This window comes from Equus quagga, chromosome 11, assembly GCF_021613505.1.
Source record: "Equus quagga isolate Etosha38 chromosome 11, UCLA_HA_Equagga_1.0, whole genome shotgun sequence".
Taxonomy (NCBI): Eukaryota; Metazoa; Chordata; class Mammalia; order Perissodactyla; family Equidae; genus Equus; species Equus quagga.
Window position 1 is genome coordinate 74,579,613 of NC_060277.1, and position 21,208 is coordinate 74,600,820.

The 21,208-nt window shown below is 52.7% G+C and overlaps 4 protein-coding genes across 4 annotated transcripts; 3 read left to right on the forward strand and 1 right to left on the reverse strand.

Moving 5' to 3' along the window:
• Positions 1-195: 195 nt before the first annotated feature.
• On the forward strand, positions 196-3,192 carry VTN (vitronectin). The gene is made up of 8 exons (XM_046676576.1): positions 196-362; positions 451-570; positions 647-1,003; positions 1,083-1,222; positions 1,479-1,635; positions 1,802-1,954; positions 2,401-2,760; positions 2,995-3,192. The coding sequence occupies exons 1-8, from the start codon at positions 299-301 to the stop codon at positions 3,105-3,107; spliced, it is 1,464 nt and encodes a 487-aa protein (XP_046532532.1). The 5' UTR covers positions 196-298; the 3' UTR covers positions 3,108-3,192.
• Positions 3,193-4,526: 1,334 nt separating this feature from the next.
• On the forward strand, positions 4,527-5,423 carry SEBOX (SEBOX homeobox). The gene is made up of 3 exons (XM_046676297.1): positions 4,527-4,557; positions 4,723-4,883; positions 5,049-5,423. The coding sequence occupies exons 1-3, from the start codon at positions 4,527-4,529 to the stop codon at positions 5,421-5,423; spliced, it is 567 nt and encodes a 188-aa protein (XP_046532253.1).
• Positions 5,424-7,731: 2,308 nt separating this feature from the next.
• On the reverse strand, positions 7,732-12,046 carry TMEM199 (transmembrane protein 199). Its single transcript, XM_046674325.1, has 6 exons — positions 11,836-12,046; positions 10,709-10,782; positions 10,289-10,378; positions 9,733-9,775; positions 9,419-9,531; positions 7,732-9,122 (listed from the first exon to the last, which is right to left on the reverse strand). Exons 1-6 carry the CDS (start codon positions 12,044-12,046, stop codon positions 9,027-9,029), a joined length of 627 nt encoding a protein of 208 aa, XP_046530281.1. The 3' UTR covers positions 7,732-9,026.
• Positions 12,045-21,076, forward strand: POLDIP2 (DNA polymerase delta interacting protein 2). The gene is made up of 11 exons (XM_046674322.1): positions 12,045-12,418; positions 13,798-13,879; positions 15,015-15,112; positions 15,825-15,921; positions 16,096-16,171; positions 16,392-16,499; positions 16,945-17,081; positions 17,913-17,939; positions 18,145-18,270; positions 19,304-19,383; positions 20,006-21,076. Exons 1-11 carry the CDS (start codon positions 12,045-12,047, stop codon positions 20,118-20,120), a joined length of 1,320 nt encoding a protein of 439 aa, XP_046530278.1. The 3' UTR covers positions 20,121-21,076.
• The last annotated feature ends 132 nt before the right edge of the window (positions 21,077-21,208 follow it).

The following is a 21,208-nucleotide window of genomic DNA, read 5'->3' on the forward strand; positions in this document are numbered from 1 at the left end:
CCAGACCCACTGTGCTATTCCCCTTCTGAGATGACCCTGAGCTTGGCAAGGATCCTATTCGCAGCTCTCCCAGGCCCAGAGTTCCAGGAATGTGACCCTATGCGGCAGCAGGGGTCCGGCACTGGGGGCTGGGCTGGAGGTTGAGTAAACAGAGCAGCAGAAAAGGCAGCGCCTCTTGTCTGGTGCCCTCCCTCCCTGTCTCCGCCTCTCCCTCTCTTCCTCAGGCATCAGAGCAGAGACCGCAGGGGGTGCAAAGTGCAGAGCCCAGTTTGCCAGGCTCGCAGCTGGAGGCCCTGCCATGGCACCCACAAAGCCCCTTCTGATGCTGGCCATGCTGGCGTGGGCTGTACTGGCTGACCAAGGTTTGGGAGGGTGTTGGTGGTCATCTGGGCCAATGTAGGGTGAGGGTGGCCAGGCTTGGCCGTGCCAACTGACACCCCCTCCCCACAGAGTCGTGCAAAGGCCGCTGCACTGAGGGCTTCAACTCCGACAGGAAGTGTCAATGCGACGAGCTCTGCTCTTACTACCAGAGCTGCTGCGCCGACTACCAGGCTGAGTGCAAGCCTCAAGGTGCGTTCAGAGTGGCTGGGTGGGCCTGGGGTCCCCTCTGCAGCTGGAGACTCACCACTATCCTCTCTGCCTGCAGTGACTCGCGGGGATGTATTCACTCTGCCAGAAGATCAGTACGGGGTCTATGACTACCACGAGGAGACCAGCGTCCCACTACGGTCAGAGACCCCTATCCAGAGCCCTGACCTGCAGGCCAAGCCTGAAGAGACTTTTGAGCAGGCACCTGTTCTAAACCGTGGGGAAGAGGACCCAGGACCTGGGCAGGGCAGCTCAGTGCCTGATGCAGGGCCTCTAAGGCCTGAGGCGGGGCCCCTAAAGCCTGAGACCACTGATCAAGAGATCTCTGAGTCCGCAGCAGAGGAGGAGCTGTGCAGTGGGAAGCCCTTTGACGCCTTCACTGACCTCAAGAATGGTTCCCTCTTTGCCTTCCGAGGTGACTCCAGGGGCAGGTCATGGGGGTGTGGGTCTGCCCCAGAAGCATCCCCTCCCTCACACAACCTCCCCCACTCTAGGGAAGTACTGCTATGAGCTGGATGAAAAGGCAGTGAGGCCTGGGTACCCCAAACTCATCCAAGATGTCTGGGGCATCGAGGGCCCCATTGATGCCGCCTTCACCCGCATCAACTGTCAGGGGAAGACTTACCTCTTCAAGGTGCCAGGCCCAGGGGCTGTGGGTCAGGGTTGAGGGCATCTAGGCAGGGGTTGAGGGCTGTTGTTCGCAGGACCAGGATGGGCAAGAAGTCTGGATCCCGGCCTGTGATCCCTGGCTGGTCTGTGGACAGGGAAGTCCAAGGCTCCAGGTGCTGGGAGACAAGCCTGGAACTGGGAGTGCTGCCTTGGGCATGGGAGTCTGCCTCTATGCCCAGGCAGCTGTCTTGTCACCCCTCTCCGCCTTCCCTACCCCTTAGGGTAGTCAGTACTGGCGCTTCGAGGATGGTGTCCTGGACCCCGATTACCCCCGCAACATCTCTGAAGGCTTCAGTGGCATTCCAGACAACGTGGACGCAGCCTTGGCCCTCCCTGCTCATAGCTACAGTGGCCGGGAGCGGGTCTACTTTTTCAAGGGTACTCGGGCAGTGGGGTCGGGGTGGAGGAGGAGCAGGCGGTGGAGCAGTTTTCTTCCACACTTCACTGGGGACAGGCCTCAGATTATGCCCACCCCCCTGCCAGGAGCTCCTAACTTCGATAGCCTCTGGGCTTCCCAGCCTTGCTCATGCCCATCCCTTCTCAGGGAAACAGTACTGGGAGTACCACTTCCAGCAACAGCCCAGTCAGGAGGAGTGTGAAGGCAGCTCCCTGTCGACCGTGTTTGAACACTTTGCCCTGATGCAGCAGCACACCTGGGAAGACATCTTCAGACTTCTCTTCAGGGACACTTCCTCTGGTATGGAGGGAGGGCAAGTCTTGCTTCCCCCTCAAGAGGGCTGGGATCCCTTGGGAAGGTAGTGGTGGGGCTGGGCTGGCTGGAGGGGCTGATTGTGGAGCTATCGATCAAAAGCTGTTTGCTCAGGCCAGACTTTGCTTCTGTTGACCTTTGGGGGGAGGCTTGCCTCTACCTCGACCCCACACCTTGGACTTTGCCTAGCACAGCCAGCAGAAGGAGGGGCTGTGGCTGAGGCCACCGGGACTGGGGGGATATGGTGGAGGGAGGCCAAGGGAAAGAGCATTGACCAGGGAGTCAGAAGGCCGATTGCTGGACTCTGCCACTAGCTTGCTGTGTGCCCTTGGGCAAGGCGTGGTCCATCCTTGGGCATCTGATGAACTCAAAGGCTCTGCTGTGGGCAGGGTCCAGGCCCATGAGGCTCCCCAACAACGCTTTCCCTGCCACAGGTGGTACTGGACAGCCCCAGTTCATCAGCCAGGACTGGCCTGGTGTGCCCAGGCAAGTGGATGCGGCCATGGCTGGCCGCATCTACATCTCAGGCTCAGCTTCCCGCTCCTCCTGGGTCAAGAAGCCCAAGTCGGCACGTCGCAACCGTAAACGCTATCGGTCACGCAGTGGCCGTGGCCGCAGCCGCAGCCGCAGCCGCAGCCAGAGCCCCCGCCGGCAATCCCGTTCAGCCTGGCTGTCCTGGTTCTCCAGTGAGGAGAGCGGCGTGGGAGCCTACAACTATGACTATAACTATGAGATGGACTTGTTTATGCCTGCCACCTGCGAGCCCATCCAGAGCGTCTACTTCTTCTCAGGAGGTTGGAGCCCCTGCCACCCCTGTAGCTGGTTTGGCCAGGGTCTTCCCTGCTGTCCCTGGTCCCCATGGGCAGAATGCAGCCCTTGGGTGGTGACTCCAGAAGGCCAGTCTGGAAGTTCTTAGCCGTATTGTGGATGTTCACGTCCCCTTCTAGGAGAGACCCAGTTCTTTCTCAGGGCAGAATTGGGCAGGACCAGGCTGGATCTCACACACCCTCTCTCGATCTCTCTTCCAGACCAGTATTACCGAGTCAACCTTCGCACACGGCAAGTGGACACTGTGACACCTCCCTACCCACGCTCTATCGCCCAGTACTGGCTGGGCTGCCCAGCCCCTGACGAGAAGTAGGAGTCTGAGCCCACACAGCTGGGCCCTCCGCTGCTCCCTCCTCTGACCTCCTCCTCCCAGCCCAATAAAGATCGCTTGGCCCTGAGTTTCAGACCACTGTCCTGACTGGGGTGGACGGGCAGAAGGCAGGGATCTGCCTGGGAAAAGGAGGGGAAGCTGGGCTGTCAGGATGGCTTGGGGAAGGGAACAGAGAAGAGCCTCCCCGTGTCCAGCCCATGTTGGGCTCAAGTCCTCTCTGTGAACCAGGGATGCTGTAGGCTGGGGAGGGCCTCATGAGTGCTAGCCTTCCTCCTGAGCTAAGCAGCCCCAAGCAACCCACCAGCAGCTAAGCAGGAGCTTGACCCCCTCTGATGATGACAGGAGTTGCCCAGCTCTGGGCTTGCTTTGCCTCTTGGAGTTGACTAGGGCCTTGGAGGAGAGAGAAGGGGCAGGACGCGGTGGGTTCTGGCTCAGCTTTTCTGCCCATCCTGGACCTGAAACGTGGTTAGCTCACAAACACGAGAGTCCCTGGTGAACTGGTCACTGTGCTCCCCCAAACCCACGCCTACAATGGGTCTCTAAGTTCTCCATTTTGGGTCTAGGGGGTGGGCACTGAGGTTAGGAGAGATGGGGAGGGGCAGGAACTAAAAGGAAATGCAAATGCACCCACTTTTCTTAGAAAAGTGGCCCAGAAGACTTCCAAGGATGGGATGAGGACACCGTAAAAACAAACATCTTTCTTAAAACCCTCCAATTGTACCTGTGGAACCTCTTCTGATTCCAGGTTCCTGAACTCCAGGAAGCACATCTGGGCTCTTGAGGGGCCAGGGAGAAAGGGTCAGACGCAGGCAAAGCTCTGAAGTAGACCCGGCACCACCCGAGGGAGGTGACACCTGCTCCAGCTCTGCTGAGGGCGGGGTGGCTTAAGCTCACCTCCTGTCCCCGTTTCACCCTCATCCTGTCCAGCGTCACCAGCCCAGTCCTCAGTTGTGCGACAAGACTCCATCTACTCTCCTCTGATGGCAGCCAGCACTGGGGCACTGAGGGCTCCAGGAGGGTCAGCTGAAGCACTGGGTGCACTGGAATAAGGGATTTCTTTAGCTTCCTGGAAGAATTTTCAGGAAGTACAGGATTTCAGACACAGACTGCCAGAGTTTGAGGTTTGAGGAGGGGGGCTGGGACCAGCTCCCTTGGGGAAGCCCTGGAGGAGTAGGGGCTACAAAACTTTTGCCCCTTCCTTACTCCCAATAGCCCCACCACCACCCGTGGTCTTCCCTCTTTCCTCCGGGACTTCTCTGCCCAGCCTCGAGCTGGACTCTAAACCTCTCCCCTCCTGGAGGCGGGGCCAGCCATTCTGAGCAGATAAAACCCCAAACGGAGGGGTCTGGTGCGGGCACAGCCTTGGCATGGCCCTCTGGCTCCTCACTCTCTGGCAGCTCCATGGCCAGCCCCGTAGATGCTTCTCCAACAGGTGACCTGGTGGGGACAGTGTGGGCAGGGGAGGACGTGGGGAAGGGTGTGATGGGAGAAGGTTGAAGAGGGGTGGGGAGTAGGGGCTTCAGGGTTTGTTGGGGGCTTTGAGGCTGGGATGGAGGCTTTTGCAGAGTCCTGGCCTGATCCTTACCCCGGCCCTCAGGCCATGCCAGTGGGTTGGGTCCCCACCGGAGAAAGCGGACCACCTTCAGCAGAGGGCAGCTGCTGGAGTTGGAGCGAGTGTTTGCAGCATGGCCCTACCCTGACATTGGTACCCGGGAACACCTGGCCCAGGTCACCTGCCTTCCTGAGGCCAAGATACAGGTGAGCTACGACCTCCTCTCAGGGTGGGGGTCCTCTTACACAGCCAACTTCTGGGCTTGACCCACAGCCCCTCCTCTCTGGGTATCCTGCCTCCCGGTTCTGCTTTCCCTGTACCTGGGGGGAGGGGGTGCTGGAGCCAGAGGAGATTCTTTCTTTCCTCACCAGGTGTGGTTCCAGAACCGCCGGGCTAAGAGAATAAAGAATGGGAAGCCAGGAGGCCTAAGCCCCAAGACTGAGCCACCCCAGAAATTTCATCTCTCAGACACTATCCAGCTGTCCCGGGAGCCACAAACACTACGCCAGCCTCCACCCTCCAGCGGCACACCTCAGTGCGCCTCGGTGTGTCAACACACCTCCTGTCCAGCTCCTGGCTTGGGTCCAGGGCAGGGCCGAGCAGGGGCTAAAGCTGCAGCCCCATGGGGACCAGCTGGGGTTTCAGGGGTCCACCTCTCTTCAGACCGAGCTACTCCCCAGACCTCACTGGGCAGTCTGTCTGACCTCATCTATGCCTCGGCCATTGTCACCAATCTGGACCACTAATCCAGGTCCAGAACTTGCAAGACCCCTCCTCTGGCTCCTGTAGCCTACCCTGCCCGTTAGAACTGAACATCAGAAGTGGATCCCTTGCCCGTTCCTTTTACACAGGGGGTTCTCTTATGGGAAAGATTAGCTCAGGGATCCCTCCCTTCCACTGTCCTCCAGGCCAGCCTAGATGCGGGTCCTGTGGAGTGACTGGGGCCTGGCTCCTACTACCTGGCATATGCCCATCGTCTCAGCAGGAGGTACCTACAGAGGGATGAGGTAGAGGGCCATGTTTTCCACCTCTCTTGCCAGGCTTGGTCCCCAATTCTTGTCACCCCAGCCGATAACACCTTCTCCCTCTAAAGGAGGACAGGCAGCTGCCCCTCACCTGAGGGCCCTTCAGGCCATTCCTAACTAACTGCTAAGTGAGCAGGGAGAGGAGAGTGCTGATCTAATTCCAGACTGCTGGGGACCAACCCGGCTATAGTTCAGGGCCTTCTCTCCTGACATCCTGCCACCTGGACAAATTAATCAGAACCATGGATCTGAAGAGGGTGATATTCAAGTAATAAAGTAGAAATAGGAAGCTGGGGCTTACGTTGATTTAATTTTCACGAAGATCAGATTGGCTGCCCTCTGACCTGGGGCTGTGGAGACAACCTGACAGATTTAGGATGCAGTGGGGGTGGGGGTGTGCGCGTGGCAGCGTTGGGTTTTGGTATCACCCTCATCTGTAATGCCAACTAATCTCCAAATAAAACCCAAACTCTGTACCTTAATCTGGATTGTTGAGTGCTGCAAATGAATGAGGACGAGGGCCATTTGCTTTTGAAATTTATCTCCACCATCTAATCCCTAAATAGGGTCAGGTTCCACACAGATTCTGGGTAGGAGGTATTACCCAGGTTTCTGCTGGGATTAGTGAGAGGGAGAGTTAATTCAAAGACAGACCCTGGGGAGATGGGAGCCTCTGCTGCACGCCCTGCTCCTCATCGCAGTGGTTCCAGCACACTCCAGCTGCCCCCACTTCTGCAGCTTCTTTGCTTCAGAGAGAAAAGCAGGGAGTTTGCAATCGGTCTGTGCTGGATTCAAATCCTGACTCTGCTACATAACTTTGCAACTCTTTGAATGTCTATGAGCCTGATAAATGAGGAGGGTAACACTTGTCTCTTTATTTTGGAAATGAGAAGAAATAATGCAGGTGAAGGGTTTCCTGTGGTGTGCAACACGTTGCAAAAGCTCTCAATACATGCTACTTCCCTCTTCCTCTCCACACAGCAGGCCGTGAGAAACTGGGAAGGCCCCAAACTTCTTGTTCCACTGGCCTCCTGCCATGCACTCCCCTTTCTCCACGGGAAGCCCTGGACCCAGAGTGCACTGGAGGAAGCACTGGTATGGTGAGACAGAGGAAGGGGCTAAGGGCAGATAAAGTTCCCTTCTCCGCAAGGAGAACTGGAGGACAGGCCACTCGATTCCTATTTCTAATTCTGCCCTTGCAGATGGAAACCACCTTGAAAAGAGGCCATTTCCTCGGCAGGAACTAGGTCTTTTACTTCTCTACCCCAGGAGTGGGAAGAGTGCTTGGCCCATAAAGGAACTCTCAATAAGTGCTCAAGGCCACAGAAGCCTGTTGGGTTGTGAGTAAGGGGTGGGGATGAGGCAAAGACCCCAGCCAAAGAAAGGGGTGTGTGTGTATGTGGAATGACTCCAATCTAATCATGAGAAGATGACCTGGGTCAGAAGCTGTTTCAGGTGGCCTGCTTTTTATCTAAAATTTGAAAGTCTTCTAATCTGAATCCAGGTGCATGGAAGATGTGAAAGCCTAAAGATACGTGGGCACCCTGGCTTACCGAGTGCAGCACATGTACGTACAGCCGTGAATTTCAAAAAAGGTCAGTGTAGCTTTTCTAACTCAATCTTAAACAGTCTGAGTTGCTAGAAACACTGTAAAATGCCGCTTGCATTTTTTTCTGTTGATATTTCTTCTGAACAAAGAAATCCTAAAATTTCTCAACAAAGTGATCTATGGTGGAACACAAGGGCCTAGACCCTTCCTCTCTCTCATGTAGAATGTTGCCCTGAGAGGCTCAAACTTGCGACATATCAAGAAGAAACTGGCAACATTGCAGAGGAAATGTCTACTGAGCCAATGAGTGTCTAACTTCTAAGAACAGAAGAGAGCCCTGGAAAAAAAAAACACCATAGGAGCTCATTCAGAGAACGAACAGAAAGATGGAGTTTACCTTTAGGAACAGACCCTGAACAATTCTCAGAACCATGGAAATCTCTGAGCTTTTGTCTTGTCACAAGATTTGAAACAAACGTATACTGGATATAATAAATATTTATTAGGTAAATAACAACGCTGATATCATTTTTAAGTGCCTTATACAGATTCTATCAGCACACCACTAATCTAAAGTCTTAGAAGTTTAACATCACGCAGAGACTTCAGGACAACCTAGGAGTCTTTGGTTCTATTTAACAGAGGAAGGACCACAGCTGGTCATCTGATCCCTCTCAGCCTCAGTTTTGTCTTCTGGAAAAGGGGCCTAAAACCCTTTCCTTTTCCAACTTCCGGGACTGTTGTCAAGATCAAAAGCAATCATGTAAAACAATTAGTCAACTGTGAACATTTACTTACTATTTTTCGCACTCACCCAAACATGTTTAAGAACCTACATAAAATATGCCGCATTAGGCTTATTTATAACAATACATATATTCATAACATATATGACATGTACACATACTCATAGTTATACATATGGTTAAATCTGAAAATACTCCCTGTCTATAAAGAACATCTCCCATTAATAGTAGAGATAAGCCACAGTAGGCATACTCAATCCAAAGATCAAACAAGCACAAGGGATCTTGCAATTAAAAGCAGACATACTCTTTTGCTGTCTGAACTGTTTTCCATTTTGGGAAGCAGAGCCAAGGGTGATGGGAAGGTGGGAGGGTTAAGCAGGGCTGAGCAGCAGAGACAGGCAAAGCGTACAGAAAATAGGAAAAAAGCAAGCAGAAGGAAGAGGATGAAGACAGAAATGAAGATTCTGAAAAGGCAGTTGCCATGCTTCCAATTCCACCATCCTGTACCAATCTGTCTTTCTTTTTTTGATGTCCTCTGATCAGTTCCTCTTCCAGCACAAACTGGAGAAAGGGAATCCTTTCTGCTTTTTTGGAGGCTTCTGATCTAAATTACAGGTCTGCAACAAGGATGTGTGGAGCAAGGATGACCATCGATCTCTGCACTTGGGCAAGTCAAGGCAGTACGGTCTACTGCTGGGAAGGCCTGGATTCTATTTACTCCTGCTGGAAAAAACCCAGCGCCAGCAGTGCCCAGAACGGACTGGAGAAGGTAGATGAGCACAGGGTTCAGGACACGGTCCTGAGAGACCAGTTCTTTTCAGTTGTTGTCTGAGTCTCCTCTACTACCCTCTCTGGAAGTTGACAGAGGATGGGGCTCCCCACAGGAACAGCAGGCAGCCTTGGCCAGTCCTCTGACTAACTGGAGCTGAGTACGAAGAGCCTGATAGGTTGACTGAGTCAGTGATTGGCAGCTAGGAGCCTGGGGTCTCCCAAAACCCTCTCCAGACTTTGACGATGAAGCATCAGTTATAGCTCTCCCAATTCGCCTTCCATTGCCCGCACCATGACGTACAGCTCAGCCAGACCCACCACAGAGGCCACGATCAATGCAGCCAGTACCCGCTGGGGAGGAAGAGAACCAGGCTTAGCGGATGCAGGCCTGCCTCTGACACTGATAATAAGGATAGAGAGGACCCCCAACCCAGCCCACAAGTTGGGGGAAGGGGAAGAAAAGAGGATATGGATTCTCCAAAGGGTATTATCTACTCCCACGACTGCTGGATAGCTCAAATGCTCCTCTAATTTACTACATAAATATTTGTTCAATACCCAATCTGTGCGAGGCATTTTCACATAGTCCTCCCTTTTCTACTAACACTCCCAACTGGGGCACCCTGCTCTGCCCGGTGTCTACTCACCGAGGCCATTTCTGTGAAGATATACTGGCTTCCAAGGTAAGTGCAGACGAAGGCAGCTACCACCGTGACAATGAAGTTGAAGATGGTGATGACAAGAGCCTTCACTGATCTCACTTTGGGGAGGAGCCCAGGGAAGAAACCTCTAGGTCAGCATGCTCCAGGAGACCCTCTTGTCTCATGGCTGCCTCCCTCATCAACTGGGTTTCCCTCAAACAGAAAGCCTGAATAGCACCAGAGCACTCGGGCGAGAAGGAGTGCCATGACCGACCCCTCCCAGGGAGAGGCTTTAGCAGCCGGATTTCCTAGTACCTCACCTTGCTTTCCCAGGTCACTGAGAGTCCCACCGTGCCTTGAATCCTGGGAAAAACAAAAAGCAAACAATTTCAGAATGGAAGCAGCTCAGGGGTAGCCCAGAGAGTATCCATTTGTCAGTCTGGGCTCAGCATTCTTTATTCTGCAACACATTAACTGCTTTCTCTGTGGGTTCTTTTGTCTGGGACCAGCTGGATTCTTTTCTGAGCCACACATCAAGCATTTCAGAGAAAGGACAGAGGCTCTCAGTACCCATCTACCCCTTTCCTGCTAATGGTCAAGAGTACGCCAGAGAACAGTAGGGAGCACTGTCAGAAGAAAGGCTTCAAGGCTCATCCCCACCTCTACACTTTTCAGAATCAGTGACCATCTGAGCCCAGAGTCTCAGTGAATGAGTTGGGAATTATATTTGGTTTGTATGCAGCATGGAGCTTCTCTGGTCCCTGAAGAGTCTGCAAACTAAGTTTCCATGTTGTTTCTTTCCTCCGTACCTCTTCCCACGGCAGGGCCCTCCTTTCAGGGGCTACTCAGTCCATGTATTGAAAAGTAGGCCCTTACCTGACAAGTGACATTGCGGGTGATCCGGTTATATTCCTCATTGGCCAGCTGTATCTTAATCTTCTCCAGACGAGCAACTAGCTCTGGGTTCTGAGGCAGAAAAATTAAATGAGAAGAATCATATTCCCACTGTGCTAGAAAGCATGTCATAATCATGGTTTCAGGGGGCAAAGCACTCCTAAGGGTGCCAGGAGACCCATGTTCTAGTTCTGCCTCCATTGCTTTGGAAACCTTTTCTTTTTTGGATCTCAGTTTTCCAAGTTGTCAAACAGGGAGGACAATATCTGGTTCCCCCACCCCAGCTCTCAAGGATTTAAAAGACAAATTTTTGAGCCCAAAGGTTGATTTGTAAATTTGGATGTGTCATGAATAAGCCCAACTTAGCCAACACGGATGCTCACAAATGTATTCCTTACATACCCGGGGAGGCTTCACAACCTCTGGGAGATAGATTTCACTGCCTTCTAGGAGCTCATGAAGGTACAGTGTGGAATCTGGGAAGAAAAGATTTCCACAAACATAATGATGCATAGAGCTGAGGTCAAAGGATTAAGATCAGAGAAGGGTATAGCCCTTCTATTCTTCCTACCAAAATAAAATGTGGCCATTCCTATATGAATTCATCTCCAGAATCATTTTCAGCTGGGAAGAATCCAGGACAATTCTGCATGGCTCCTAGTGCTGCACAGCTGACTTTAACTGTTGGCTCTCAATTATCCTGCCAATGTCCCAGTTAACACATAAGCCATTTATATTTGTCTTTAGGTCATTTCTGTGGCCACAACAGAACTGCCCAAATAGGTTTAAGTCATAGTGCTGCTGAATACTTGGAGAACACTATTAGATGATCTCTTAGGTCCTTTTTAGTTCCAATAGTTGAGCAGTCTACCCTTTGCACTTCTGGATAGACTATGTTAATTCTGGCAAAAGACCTTACATGCCAGTTTGACCTTTTCTCTCCCTTTTACAATTAAGGGAACTGAGGCCCAAGGAGGAGAAATGACTCTTCCAAGGAGAGTTATTGGCAGAGCTAGGACTAGAACTGAGATGTGACTCCCAGTTTAGATCTTTCAATCAACTTCCCATCATCCTATCTCAAAAAAAGTATTAGACGTGACCACTCTTGCTTTTGAGATGGAAAGAAATCTAGAGTCACAAACAGGCTAAGCTCACTATGCTAAGTTGTTTTCTAATGTGGCTTAAAAGAAGAAACTGAACATGGGCGGTGGTATTGGGTTAGAACTTGGACTTCCTCAAAGGTCAGGTGGGCCTACGTGGGCCTGCCAGTGTAGAGAAAACTCTCAAAAGAACAGAAACTGCACAAGTACATTTTGTCAACTACGACGAATTCTCATGGAAATTGTGAGGGCAGTGGGTTGCCCCACGGTTTAGGAGGTGATTCTTGGGTTGGCTAGATGAGCATTCTGCGGGCGAAGAAGAGTGATGGATTTTTCCCTCAGAAAGATGCTAGAGGTGCGAAACAGACCTCAACAGGGAATAGGCTCTGGCAAAAAGGAAGCGACTCCGGACTGGAGACTGGAGCTCACCCCTTTCTCTCAGATGCTGGTGCAGATCCCGGATCAGGCGGAAGGAAACCAGGCATGCGGGGCCATTGGGGCGATCGCTGCCCTTGTGCTTCTTCTTCAGCGAGGCCTCAAGCTCTGCCCGCAGCTTCTGGGGCAGCTGCTCTGGCTCCAGCTCCCCACCGGGGCCCAAAGCGCGCAGCAGTCGCTCGCCGGCCACCAAGAAGGACGCCATGTCTACCCGACTCTACGATCAGGTGACCTCGAGACGGAAGTTCCGCCCGCCGTGCGCCGGAAGGAGCCTGGAGTTCGCGGGGCGGGGCGGGGCGGGGCAGAGGGCCGAGGGGGCGGGGACGCGGCGCGGGGCAGTGTGGGGCGGGGGCGGAACGCCGCCCGGCCGCGGGTCGGGTCTTGTGTCAGCAGCCGAGCGGGCGCTCGGACGGGACATGGCGGGCTGTGTGGCCCGGCGAGCCCTGGCTGTGGGCAGTCGCTGGTGGTCCCGGTCGCTGACCGGGGCCCGGGGGCCGAGGCCGCTCTGTGTGGCGGGTGGAGCCGGAGCCTTCCCGCCAGCGGCCTCAACGACGACGCGGAGGCACCTTTCGTCCCGGTGAGGGACGGAGCGCGGGGTCGGGCCTGGAGCCTGGGGTCGGGCCTGGAGCCTAGTGAGCGTGTTCCCGGCCAGTGAGGAGGCCAGGAGGCCCGGCCGCCTGAGGGTGATTGGAGATCGACCCGGGAGAGGGTCCCGGCCGGGAGCCGACCTGCGTTGCCTGGGACTTGTGCCAGGAGCAGAGAAGAGCCCTGGGCTGTGCAGGGCTGGCTCTGAGGGAGAACTAGTACCCCTCCCAGAGTGAATCCTGCCTCCCCGAATGGGGGTCTCCGAGCGTCGCTGTTAGTGGGCAGCCTTTTAATTAAGACCTAGGGCTTTTGACTTGAATCCCCAGCCCTGGATTGGGTCAAGGCCTCCCTCAGAAAGATGCTCGAAGTGGGAAGCAGGACTCCCTAGTCTGGGCCCTGCGTGGGTCCCAAATTTCATTGTGACCTTGGGGGGACCAGTTCTTCCTATGTGACTTAGGGAAGGGGGTTTGAGGTCACGGGGATGGTGTGAACATTGTCTCTGGGGATGGGACAGCAGATCAGTTTGGGGCCGGTAGATCAAGTGGGACGAACCATACCGTTCACATCTCCAAAACAGTAAGGATAACAGTGCTTTGAAGGGGCCCTGGAAAGAGCAGCCCTCTCCAGAGAGGTCACTGAGAGAACTGACTTTTTAGTGGCAGAGATTAGACACTGATATTGGGGAGAGATGATAACTATTTGCAATTTAAGACCCTCCTGAAAATTGACATAAATCTGAACCAAAACTAGATTTGAGAGACTACTAGGTGCAATGCAGGGGTACAGTAGGAAATCTAGAGATGATGCTTAAGCCCTTCAAGGGCAGAGTGAAGACTGCAGTTTAGAGGGGGAGGCAGAAGTGGAATTAAAACAGAATAAATATTTTTTGAGCACCTCTTTATACCCGAGGCTAATCCGACGCAGGTGTTGCTCGAGGGAACTCAGAGTCTCTAATGGAGATAAGACAGGGGCACAAATAACTGAGATGCAAGGTGGGCAGGACAGCTAAAATGCTGTGGGAGGTCAGGAGGGTGGATCAAGGAAGAAATGGAGGCAAGGGGTGCAATTAAGCAGGTAGGAGGACATCATGGGGATGCTGAGAGTGAAGAGAGGAGAAAGTGATCTTGGAGCAGTCAGACCTAACGCAGAAGCCAAGGAGGGGCCTGTGGCTGGACCTCAAGGGAGGACAGGCAGGATCTCTGTGGAGTGGTGGTTTGGCAGGACCCTTACTTGCTTTGCCTGGCTCCACCACCCCCACCCTTCTCTGCTGTCATTGCCCTGCCCCCTCAGGATCCTAGTACCTTTTAATGTTGGATCAGGACCATTACCTTCTCAGTTATTCAGTTGCCTTTTCTTTTCCCTCCTAATCAGAAACCGACCAGAGGGCAAAGTTTTGGAGACAGTTGGTGTGTTTGAGGTGCCAAAACAGAATGGAAAATATGAGACTGGGCAGGTGAGTGGTGGGCTGGGTCATGTTTTATTTTTGTGGTGTGTTCTGCTCCTAAAAGTGTCAGATTTAGTCACAGGCCTGAATGTTATGGTTTTCTGCCTTGGTGTTTGGTGCCAGACCAGAATCACAAATTTTTTAAGATCAGGTTTCTATTTTCCTGGATTTGAATGCATTTCATATGTCAGTGGGTGCTCTTCCCAAGTTAGTGTGGACAGAGATGGTTTGGATTATAGTGAGGAGACAGCCAAGTTGCTGAGGAGTCCTCTAACATAGTGGATGGTGGGCAGCCAGTGGAGGGAGCCTTTGGCTCCCCAGCCTTCCCTCCCCAAGGTATCAAAGCAAACCTTTGATACTTTGTCATAGTTGAACTGATTGCAGTGTAGTAAGCTCTGGGAGTGAGGCTCTTTTTCTTTTTTTTAAAATTTTTTTGAGGAAGATTAGCCCTGAGCTAACTGCTGCCAATCCCCTCCTTTTGCTGAGGAAGACTGGCCCCGAGCTAACATCCGTGCCCATCTTCCTCCACTTTATATGTGGGACACCTATGCCTACCACAGCCTGGCTTGATGAGCGGTGCCATGTCTGCACCCAGGATCCGAACTGGCGAACCCCGGTCTGCCGAAGCAGAATGTGTGCACTTAACCACTGCGCCACGGGGCTGGCCCCAAGACTCTTTATCTGTATCAGCTTTGTGCCAGATCCACTGAGATAGATTTAGGTCCCTTGTAAGTAAGGGGGACTTTTGGTTTATTTAACTTTTTTTTCCCTTTGGTATGCCTGCAATGGACCAGGCATTGTGCATTGGAGTTAAATCAGAAAGCAATGCCTTCATGGAGTTGACAGTCTAGAAGGGAATTATGATATGCAAATGGTCAATGGCTGCACACTGTGCCAAGCGGAGGGGAGGTCAGGGAAGGCTTGCTGGAGGCCTAGGCTATGGCCTAAAGGATGAGTAGAAGTCAGCCAGGTGAAGAGGGGCTGAGAGTGTTCAGAAGTTGGTCTAGATGGACATAGAGTTCAGGGGAAAGAGTGGCAAGACCTTGTTCTGGAGTGGCCGCTACTTGTGCTGCTTAGTGGTCCAGGGCCCCCCTGGTTGGACTTGATGGACTGTGGATTCATTGAGGCCTCTCTTTCCTCCCAGCTTTTCCTTCATAGTGTTTTTGGCTACCGAGGTGTCGTCCTGTTTCCCTGGCAGGCCAGACTGTATGACCGGGATGTGGCTTCTGCAGCTCCAGAAAAGTAAGTTTCCCTGTCATTGTGCCTCATAGTACCTCAGGAAGAGGCCTGACTCATGGCACACATACGTAAGTGGGGTCCCAGGGGTAAAGACATCATCCTCCCGGGCCTTAGGAACAGCCCCAGAGTGCTCCTCTGGCACTAATATCCACGGAGACAAAAGTGCTGAGTGCCAAGGACAGTCTGAAGCCAGAGGGTCCCTTTAGGCCTCTTCAGGATGCTCTCCCCAGCTATTCTCAATATGTGTTGGAAGTACCCCAGAAGGCGTTTGGGAGACTAGTCTTCTTGACTTCTTGATGGTCAGTTAGGATCTTTCCCTTAATTTCTTATCATCACTAGAGTACATTAAAAAAGAAAAGGCCAAGCTCCATTAGATGATCACAGACAGCCCCTGGGATGTGAGAAAAGTTTGGTACTGTGGACTCGGGGGACTCCAGGCAGCAATTTGATTTTCTCAAATGGCCCTCTTTTTCCAAGAGGCAGTCAGAGAGTAAGACAAATGATGACTCTGTGCCGTGGGTCCTCCACGTTCCATTGTTTGCCCCTGACTGGGGAGCAGCTGCCCCGGGGTGTTGCTGAGCTGGTACCCAGCTGGTGCTAAAGTCCCTCAGATCAGGCACCAGTCTGTTTAGGTGAGGAGCTGGGAGGGAGCTGGGGCAGGCACTGCTTGTTTCTCTCAGGGTGATCTTGGGCTTCTTCTCCTACTCTATGATAGAGCAGAGAGTCCTGCCGGCCACGGCTCTAAGGAGGTGAAAGGCAAAACTCACACTTACTATCAAGTGCTGATTGATGCCCGAGACTGTCCACATATAGTAAGTAAGCAAGATGGCTGGGCCTGGGTTCCTCTCCAGGAAAGGGAAAGGCCTAAATCCTGATGGGGACAGAGGGAGGGAGAGGGGTCGAAGAGAGCCCAGATCAGCACTGGGCCCCAAGTTGTCAGGACTGGATAGTGACTAAGAAAGTCTCTGACTCTCTTCTTGTCTTAGTCTCAGAGATCTCAGACGGAAGCTGTGACTTTCTTGGCTAACCATGATGACAGCCGTGCCCTCTATGCCATCCCTGGTGAGTAGTGAGCATCTGAATGGTGCCTGTTGATGAGGGTCCAGTGTGTCTCAGGGTAGGATTCTGACGTCCTTTAATCTGCTGGGAGGAATTATAGTTGCTGAGAGCAATGGAGCAGGGTCGTCTCACCCTGAACAAGGCCAGGAATTGTGTTTCTTCTCAGCCCTGCTCCTCCTCTCTCCTATGTGAGTTTCACTGTCTCTTTGCCCCTCTGTGGCAGGCCTGGACTATGTCAGCCATGAAGACATCCTCCCCTACACCTCCACTGACCAGGTTCCCATCCAGCACGAGCTCTTTGAGAGATTTCTTCTGTATGACCAGACAAAAGGTAATCTCTTTCAAGAAGGGAAGCTGGAATGGGAGGGCCCTTTCTTCAAAGACAGTATCATGAAGCAATTTTAAACTCTATTTCCACAACCTTCAACCAGACCTGTCAGGTAGATGGCTGTTATTTCCTCCTAACAGATATGGAAACTGAGGCTCCGGGATGATGACTCAAGTTTGCTAGTTAGTGGCAGAATGAGATCTGAAAACTAGGGCTCCTAACTCCCAGTCCAGTTCTCTTCCCACAAGGTCATGTACCTTCTCAGGGCTTACTCTTGGTAGGCAGCTCTGTGCCTTCTTCCAGCCTCTGCTTTTGCTTTATGGTTGGGCATCTTGTTTACCTGGGCCACTGGGCCACCACTGGGAGGGGTTTTCTAGGAGGGGCAGTTGGAGAGTGGATGCAGTGCCCTGGACTCTGGCCTGGACTAACCAGTTGTCTCTCGCCCCAGCACCCCCTTTTGTGGCTCGGGAGACGCTGCGGGCCTGGCAAGAAAAGAATCACCCCTGGCTGGAACTCTCTGATGTCCACCGGGAAACAACTGAGAACATCCGTGTCACTGTCATCCCCTTTTACATGGGCATGAGGGTATGTGCCCAGGCTGGGTCCCTTTCCTCAGGACTAGGCCCCCAGATTCTCTGTGGTGTCCCCAGTGTGACTGCTGGAGTAGGTTCCAAATTTAAACTGTGTGTTTGTAGTTCTACCTCCAAGCTGCTTGTACTGGTTAGGGTTGGGCAGCCTCTTGGCAATGGCAGACACCATGCCCTAGAGCAGAGAAACCCTTGGGTCTCAGGAAGGAGTCCTTCAGGCTGACTCTTCCTTCTTCTCGGCTGGCTCAAACAGAGTCACGTTTATGAAGAAGATACACATTTGCTTAAATCAGTGTAGGCTGATCTTCTCCTTTTTTATGCATTATCAAACATTTATTGAGCTATTTCTTGCCTGACTGTAAGCTAGGTCCTGGGGATACAAAGAGAAATGAAACACTGTCCCTACCTTCTGGGAGCCCATAGTAGTGGGGGAGGCCAACACACAGCATAACAACTGTTGTCATATGGTGGGGCTGTGGGAGGGCTGAGGAGGAGGACAGTGACCTGGGCCAGCAGTGATGTGGGTGGGGCTGGCAGGGAGGGTGCTGAGAAAGGGAAGAGCCCTGTGGCTGATGTACAGCCTGGCGTCCAGCTCTGTTGGTGATCTTGATAGGATAAGGAGGAGGGGGTCCAGGGATGGATCCAGGGGAGGCTCCCTCCCTGTGCGCTTGTTGGCCGTAGTTCAGTCGTCATCATCCCATGGATATTCGCAGCTTTGTTCTGTCTCAGCAACCTTCCTGGAATACATCCTACTCCACTGGGGAGATGTTGATTGAAACAGACTTGGTCTTGCCCTCTGGAACTTAAATTCTTTGTGTTTTTTTCCCAGGAAGCCCAGAATTCCCACGTCTACTGGGTGAGCGTCTCTCTTGGGGAGGAGAGGAGCTCAGGAGATGTGCTTTAGGGGGCAGATTGGGAGGTGGGGGAGTTTACCTCCGGGGAGTGGGGCCCTTGCAATGCAGATGCCAGCCTTTGTTGCCTTTTGCTCTGCTAGAATTCTGGGTGGGCCAGTCCAAGGTCTATTCTTTGTCAGATGTGAACTCTTTTCCCCACCCCCACAGTGGCGCTACTGTATCCGCTTGGAGAACCTCGACAGTGACGTGGTACAGCTCCGGGAGCGACACTGGAGAATATTCAGTCTATCCGGCACCTTGGAGACAGTGCGAGGCCGAGGGGTGGTGGGCAGGGTGAGCATCACTGGGCCAATAATGTCCAGTTTCTGGTCCTGCCCAGCAGGCCTGAGGGCTAAGTGCATGGTTTTTCCTCTTTCTCTGTGCTTAGGGACAGAGGCTCAGTTTGTGAATGCATTGGGCTGTTTTGGGTGAGAAACCATACAACAAGCCTTTGGGATAGGTTTCTTACAACCCATTTCACAGATGAAGAGAGTGAGACTGCGAAGTTACATAACTAGCCTATGGTCCCATAGCTAGAGTGGCAGGGCCTGGACTGGAATCCAAGTGAGTCTGACATCAAAGCTTGTGTAGAGTTTCTGTTGCCAGCACAGTGCGTTTTTAAGAAACCCTGAATTTGAGTACTCTTAGGGGGGGCATGTCCCCCCCCCCCCCCACTCCTAGTTGTCCTTTCTCTGCCTCTTTACATGTGTACATCCTCTGCTGGTCCTTGAAGAGATCTGATTTTGCAATTCCCACACTACCCTACCCTGTCTCCTGAGAACAAAAGTCACGAGAAGTGGCCAGCATTTATCCACGTCAGCAGGGACTTGGGGAAGCAGGGTGGGGTGACAAGAACAGGGCTTTGGAGTTAGTCTGGCTTCAAATGCCAGCTGTGTTGTTTACTTGCTATATAACTTTGGGAAAGTTATTTAACTGAAATCTCTGTTTCTTAACTGCTAAAATGGGGATCACATCTATTAAGATTACTAGGAGACTGAAGTCAACAAAGGTTTTCAGAGCACTGCCATGGTGCCTGGCCCCTAGGCTCTCAGCCAGTGGATGCTGGATGGGGTATTTACAGAGTAGGTCCTGTGCCTAGCATCTTTTCCCAGTGCCCTCAGACATTCAGTCTGAGATTATCTTTCCCGGAGTCAGAGTCAGAGGCTCAGGTCAGTGGCCATGCTGTGGGAGGAGGTACTGCCAGGCAGTCATTGTGGGAGGCTTGAGGGGGCATCCTGTCCTGGTGAACTGGCAGTCAGGGCCAGCACATGGCCCTGGGGTGCAGCGAGCTTGTCTGGCCTGACCTATTTTGCCTAAACCCTCACAGGAACCGGTGTTATCCAAGGAGCAGCCTGCGTTCCAGTACAGCAGCCACGTCTCCCTGCAAGCTTCCAGTGGGCACATGTGGTAAGTGAGCCTGTGCTGGGGTAGGGGCAGCTCAACATCACACACAAGCTGCAGGTCAGAAAAGTGAGAGCTTACAGCTTGCGGTTAACTCTGGGCCGGCCTAAGTCCTGAGATGGAGGCTTATCTGCTGTTCATTGTGTGGGACTTGTCTGATTTTTTATGACTGCCTGTTTTCCACTTCCCTGTGATTGTGTCAACTGAGGACTGAGGCCAAACAGGTCTGCTGATTTGATTCTGCACTGAGTTGCCCATAGCTGGACAACTATGGCCGACTATGCCCATAGCGGGACATATGCCCATAGTTGGACAACTATGGCCAATCCAAATCACAGTTGGATTTTTTCCCTGGTGTTTCACTTCTTAACCTGAAAGTGTAGTTGGCTCGCTTATGCAGTGTGCATCCAAGGGCCAGAATCAGGACAGCTGTGTTTCTTCTTCTGCTGTAGGGCCAGGATGGTCTCTTGGGTCTCTGCACTAGTGTTACCCTGGCATGAGCCAGGCAGGAGAGTCCAGTCCTGCCTCAACCTGCTGTGGTTCTGGATCTGAGCACTCAGAGCTACTCAGATCTTCAAGGGGGCCTCAGCCCTCACTCCCTCTAAACCATCTTCCTTCTGACCCACAGGGGTACTTTCCGCTTTGAGAGGCCTGATGGCTCCCACTTTGATGTCCGGATCCCTCCCTTTTCCCTGGAAAGCAATAAAGATGAGAAGACACCACCCTCAGGTCTTCACTGGTAGGCCAGCTGAGGCCCTGAGTGCCCAGGCTTGGCCCCTGAGGAACAGCTCTCATCCCACAATTGCTGCAGAACTCTCTCTCCATCCTGGGCCACAGTGGGTCTCTTAATTGTTTGCACCATTTGATTGTGGGGTGTTTTTTTTGGTGGGTGGGGTGTAACTGTTTTCTCCAGAAGACCCATGTAGGACTCCTTAAGGCTGGCCTCCCCCGTAAGCCCTACCTACACTGTGTTCCTGTAAACTTTTCCACCGGGAACTCTTGTGTTCAGCTGCCACAGGCCTGGAGGAGTTTCTTGGCTTGTCACGCAAGTTGTTTAGAATGGAGGTTTGGTCAATAAACCAGTGCTCGCTTGGCCACCCTCGCCATTTCTGTCCCCAGGGTCTCAGGCTCCCTTTTTGACCCAGTGGGGGCCCTTGATTGCTTTCCTTGCTGCCCTTCCAGGAAGCTGCCCCTTTGATTAGGGTATATACCCGTTTCCCCCCTGAGGCTGTGGGTTGGCTGGATGTCTCCCAGGGTCACTGTGCCTCTCAGCTGGTGGGGTGGGGGCCAGAATGGACTCTTGTTCTCTTCTTTACCCTCTGCCAAGTGCAGAGTGGGAGGCCAGCATCAGGATCAGAGGAGTGGCCCAGCCCTTAGCACTGGCCAACCATTGGCATCTCTGGCCTCCCTGGGCCTGGGAGAGGAGTAAGGCAAGCCAGTTGGATTTCCCAGAGCAATGGGCTTGCCAGCCATGAACATGAGTCTACAAATGCAGAAACTTGGCCAAGGAGCTTTAGCCATGGACAACAACTAAGCCAAGCTACTTTCTGAGCTTCTCACAGATCTCCAAGAGCCAGAGAGGAAATGTGCTGCATTTTACCCCAATTCTTAGGATTTCTGCCCCAACCACTACCATAGTGATTGTTAAAAGAAGTTGTTTTATTCTTGAATTAACATTAAATCTCAATTCCAGTCCTTATTAGTGTTGTCCTTAATCCTCCACCAGGGGGAACCTGGGTTGCAGGGCAGTGAGTGCAGTCAGACTTAAAACCCAGCAAGAACACAAGGGCAGGTGGTGAACAGAAATCCAAGAATTACATCCACAGCAGCA

Excerpts from the sequence above, each read along its gene's own strand:
- VTN (XM_046676576.1), top strand. The coding sequence starts at position 299 with ATGGCACCCACAAAGCCCCTTCTGATGCTGGCCATGCTGGCGTGGGCT. Across the intron at positions 571-646 it reads GGCTGAGTGCAAGCCTCAAG|TGACTCGCGGGGATGTATTC; the intron begins GTGCGTTCAGAG and ends CTCTGCCTGCAG. Across the intron at positions 1,223-1,478 it reads GGAAGACTTACCTCTTCAAG|GGTAGTCAGTACTGGCGCTT; the intron begins GTGCCAGGCCCA and ends CCTACCCCTTAG.
- SEBOX (XM_046676297.1), top strand. The coding sequence starts at position 4,527 with ATGGCCAGCCCCGTAGATGCTTCTCCAACAG. Across the intron at positions 4,558-4,722 it reads CGTAGATGCTTCTCCAACAG|GCCATGCCAGTGGGTTGGGT; the intron begins GTGACCTGGTGG and ends CCCGGCCCTCAG. Across the intron at positions 4,884-5,048 it reads TTCCTGAGGCCAAGATACAG|GTGTGGTTCCAGAACCGCCG; the intron begins GTGAGCTACGAC and ends TTTCCTCACCAG.
- POLDIP2 (XM_046674322.1), top strand. The coding sequence starts at position 12,045 with ATGTCTACCCGACTCTACGATCAGGTGACCTCGAGACGGAAGTTCCGC. Across the intron at positions 16,172-16,391 it reads TGCCCTCTATGCCATCCCTG|GCCTGGACTATGTCAGCCAT; the intron begins GTGAGTAGTGAG and ends CCTCTGTGGCAG. Across the intron at positions 17,082-17,912 it reads CCTTTTACATGGGCATGAGG|GAAGCCCAGAATTCCCACGT; the intron begins GTATGTGCCCAG and ends TTTTTTTCCCAG.
- TMEM199 (XM_046674325.1), bottom strand. The coding sequence starts at position 12,046 with ATGGCGTCCTTCTTGGTGGCCGGCGAGCGACTGCTGCGCGCTTTGGGC. Across the intron at positions 10,783-11,835 it reads CCAGCATCTGAGAGAAAGGG|ATTCCACACTGTACCTTCAT; the intron begins GTGAGCTCCAGT and ends TTTTCTTCCCAG. Across the intron at positions 9,776-10,288 it reads CCCGCAATGTCACTTGTCAG|GATTCAAGGCACGGTGGGAC; the intron begins GTAAGGGCCTAC and ends TGTTTTTCCCAG.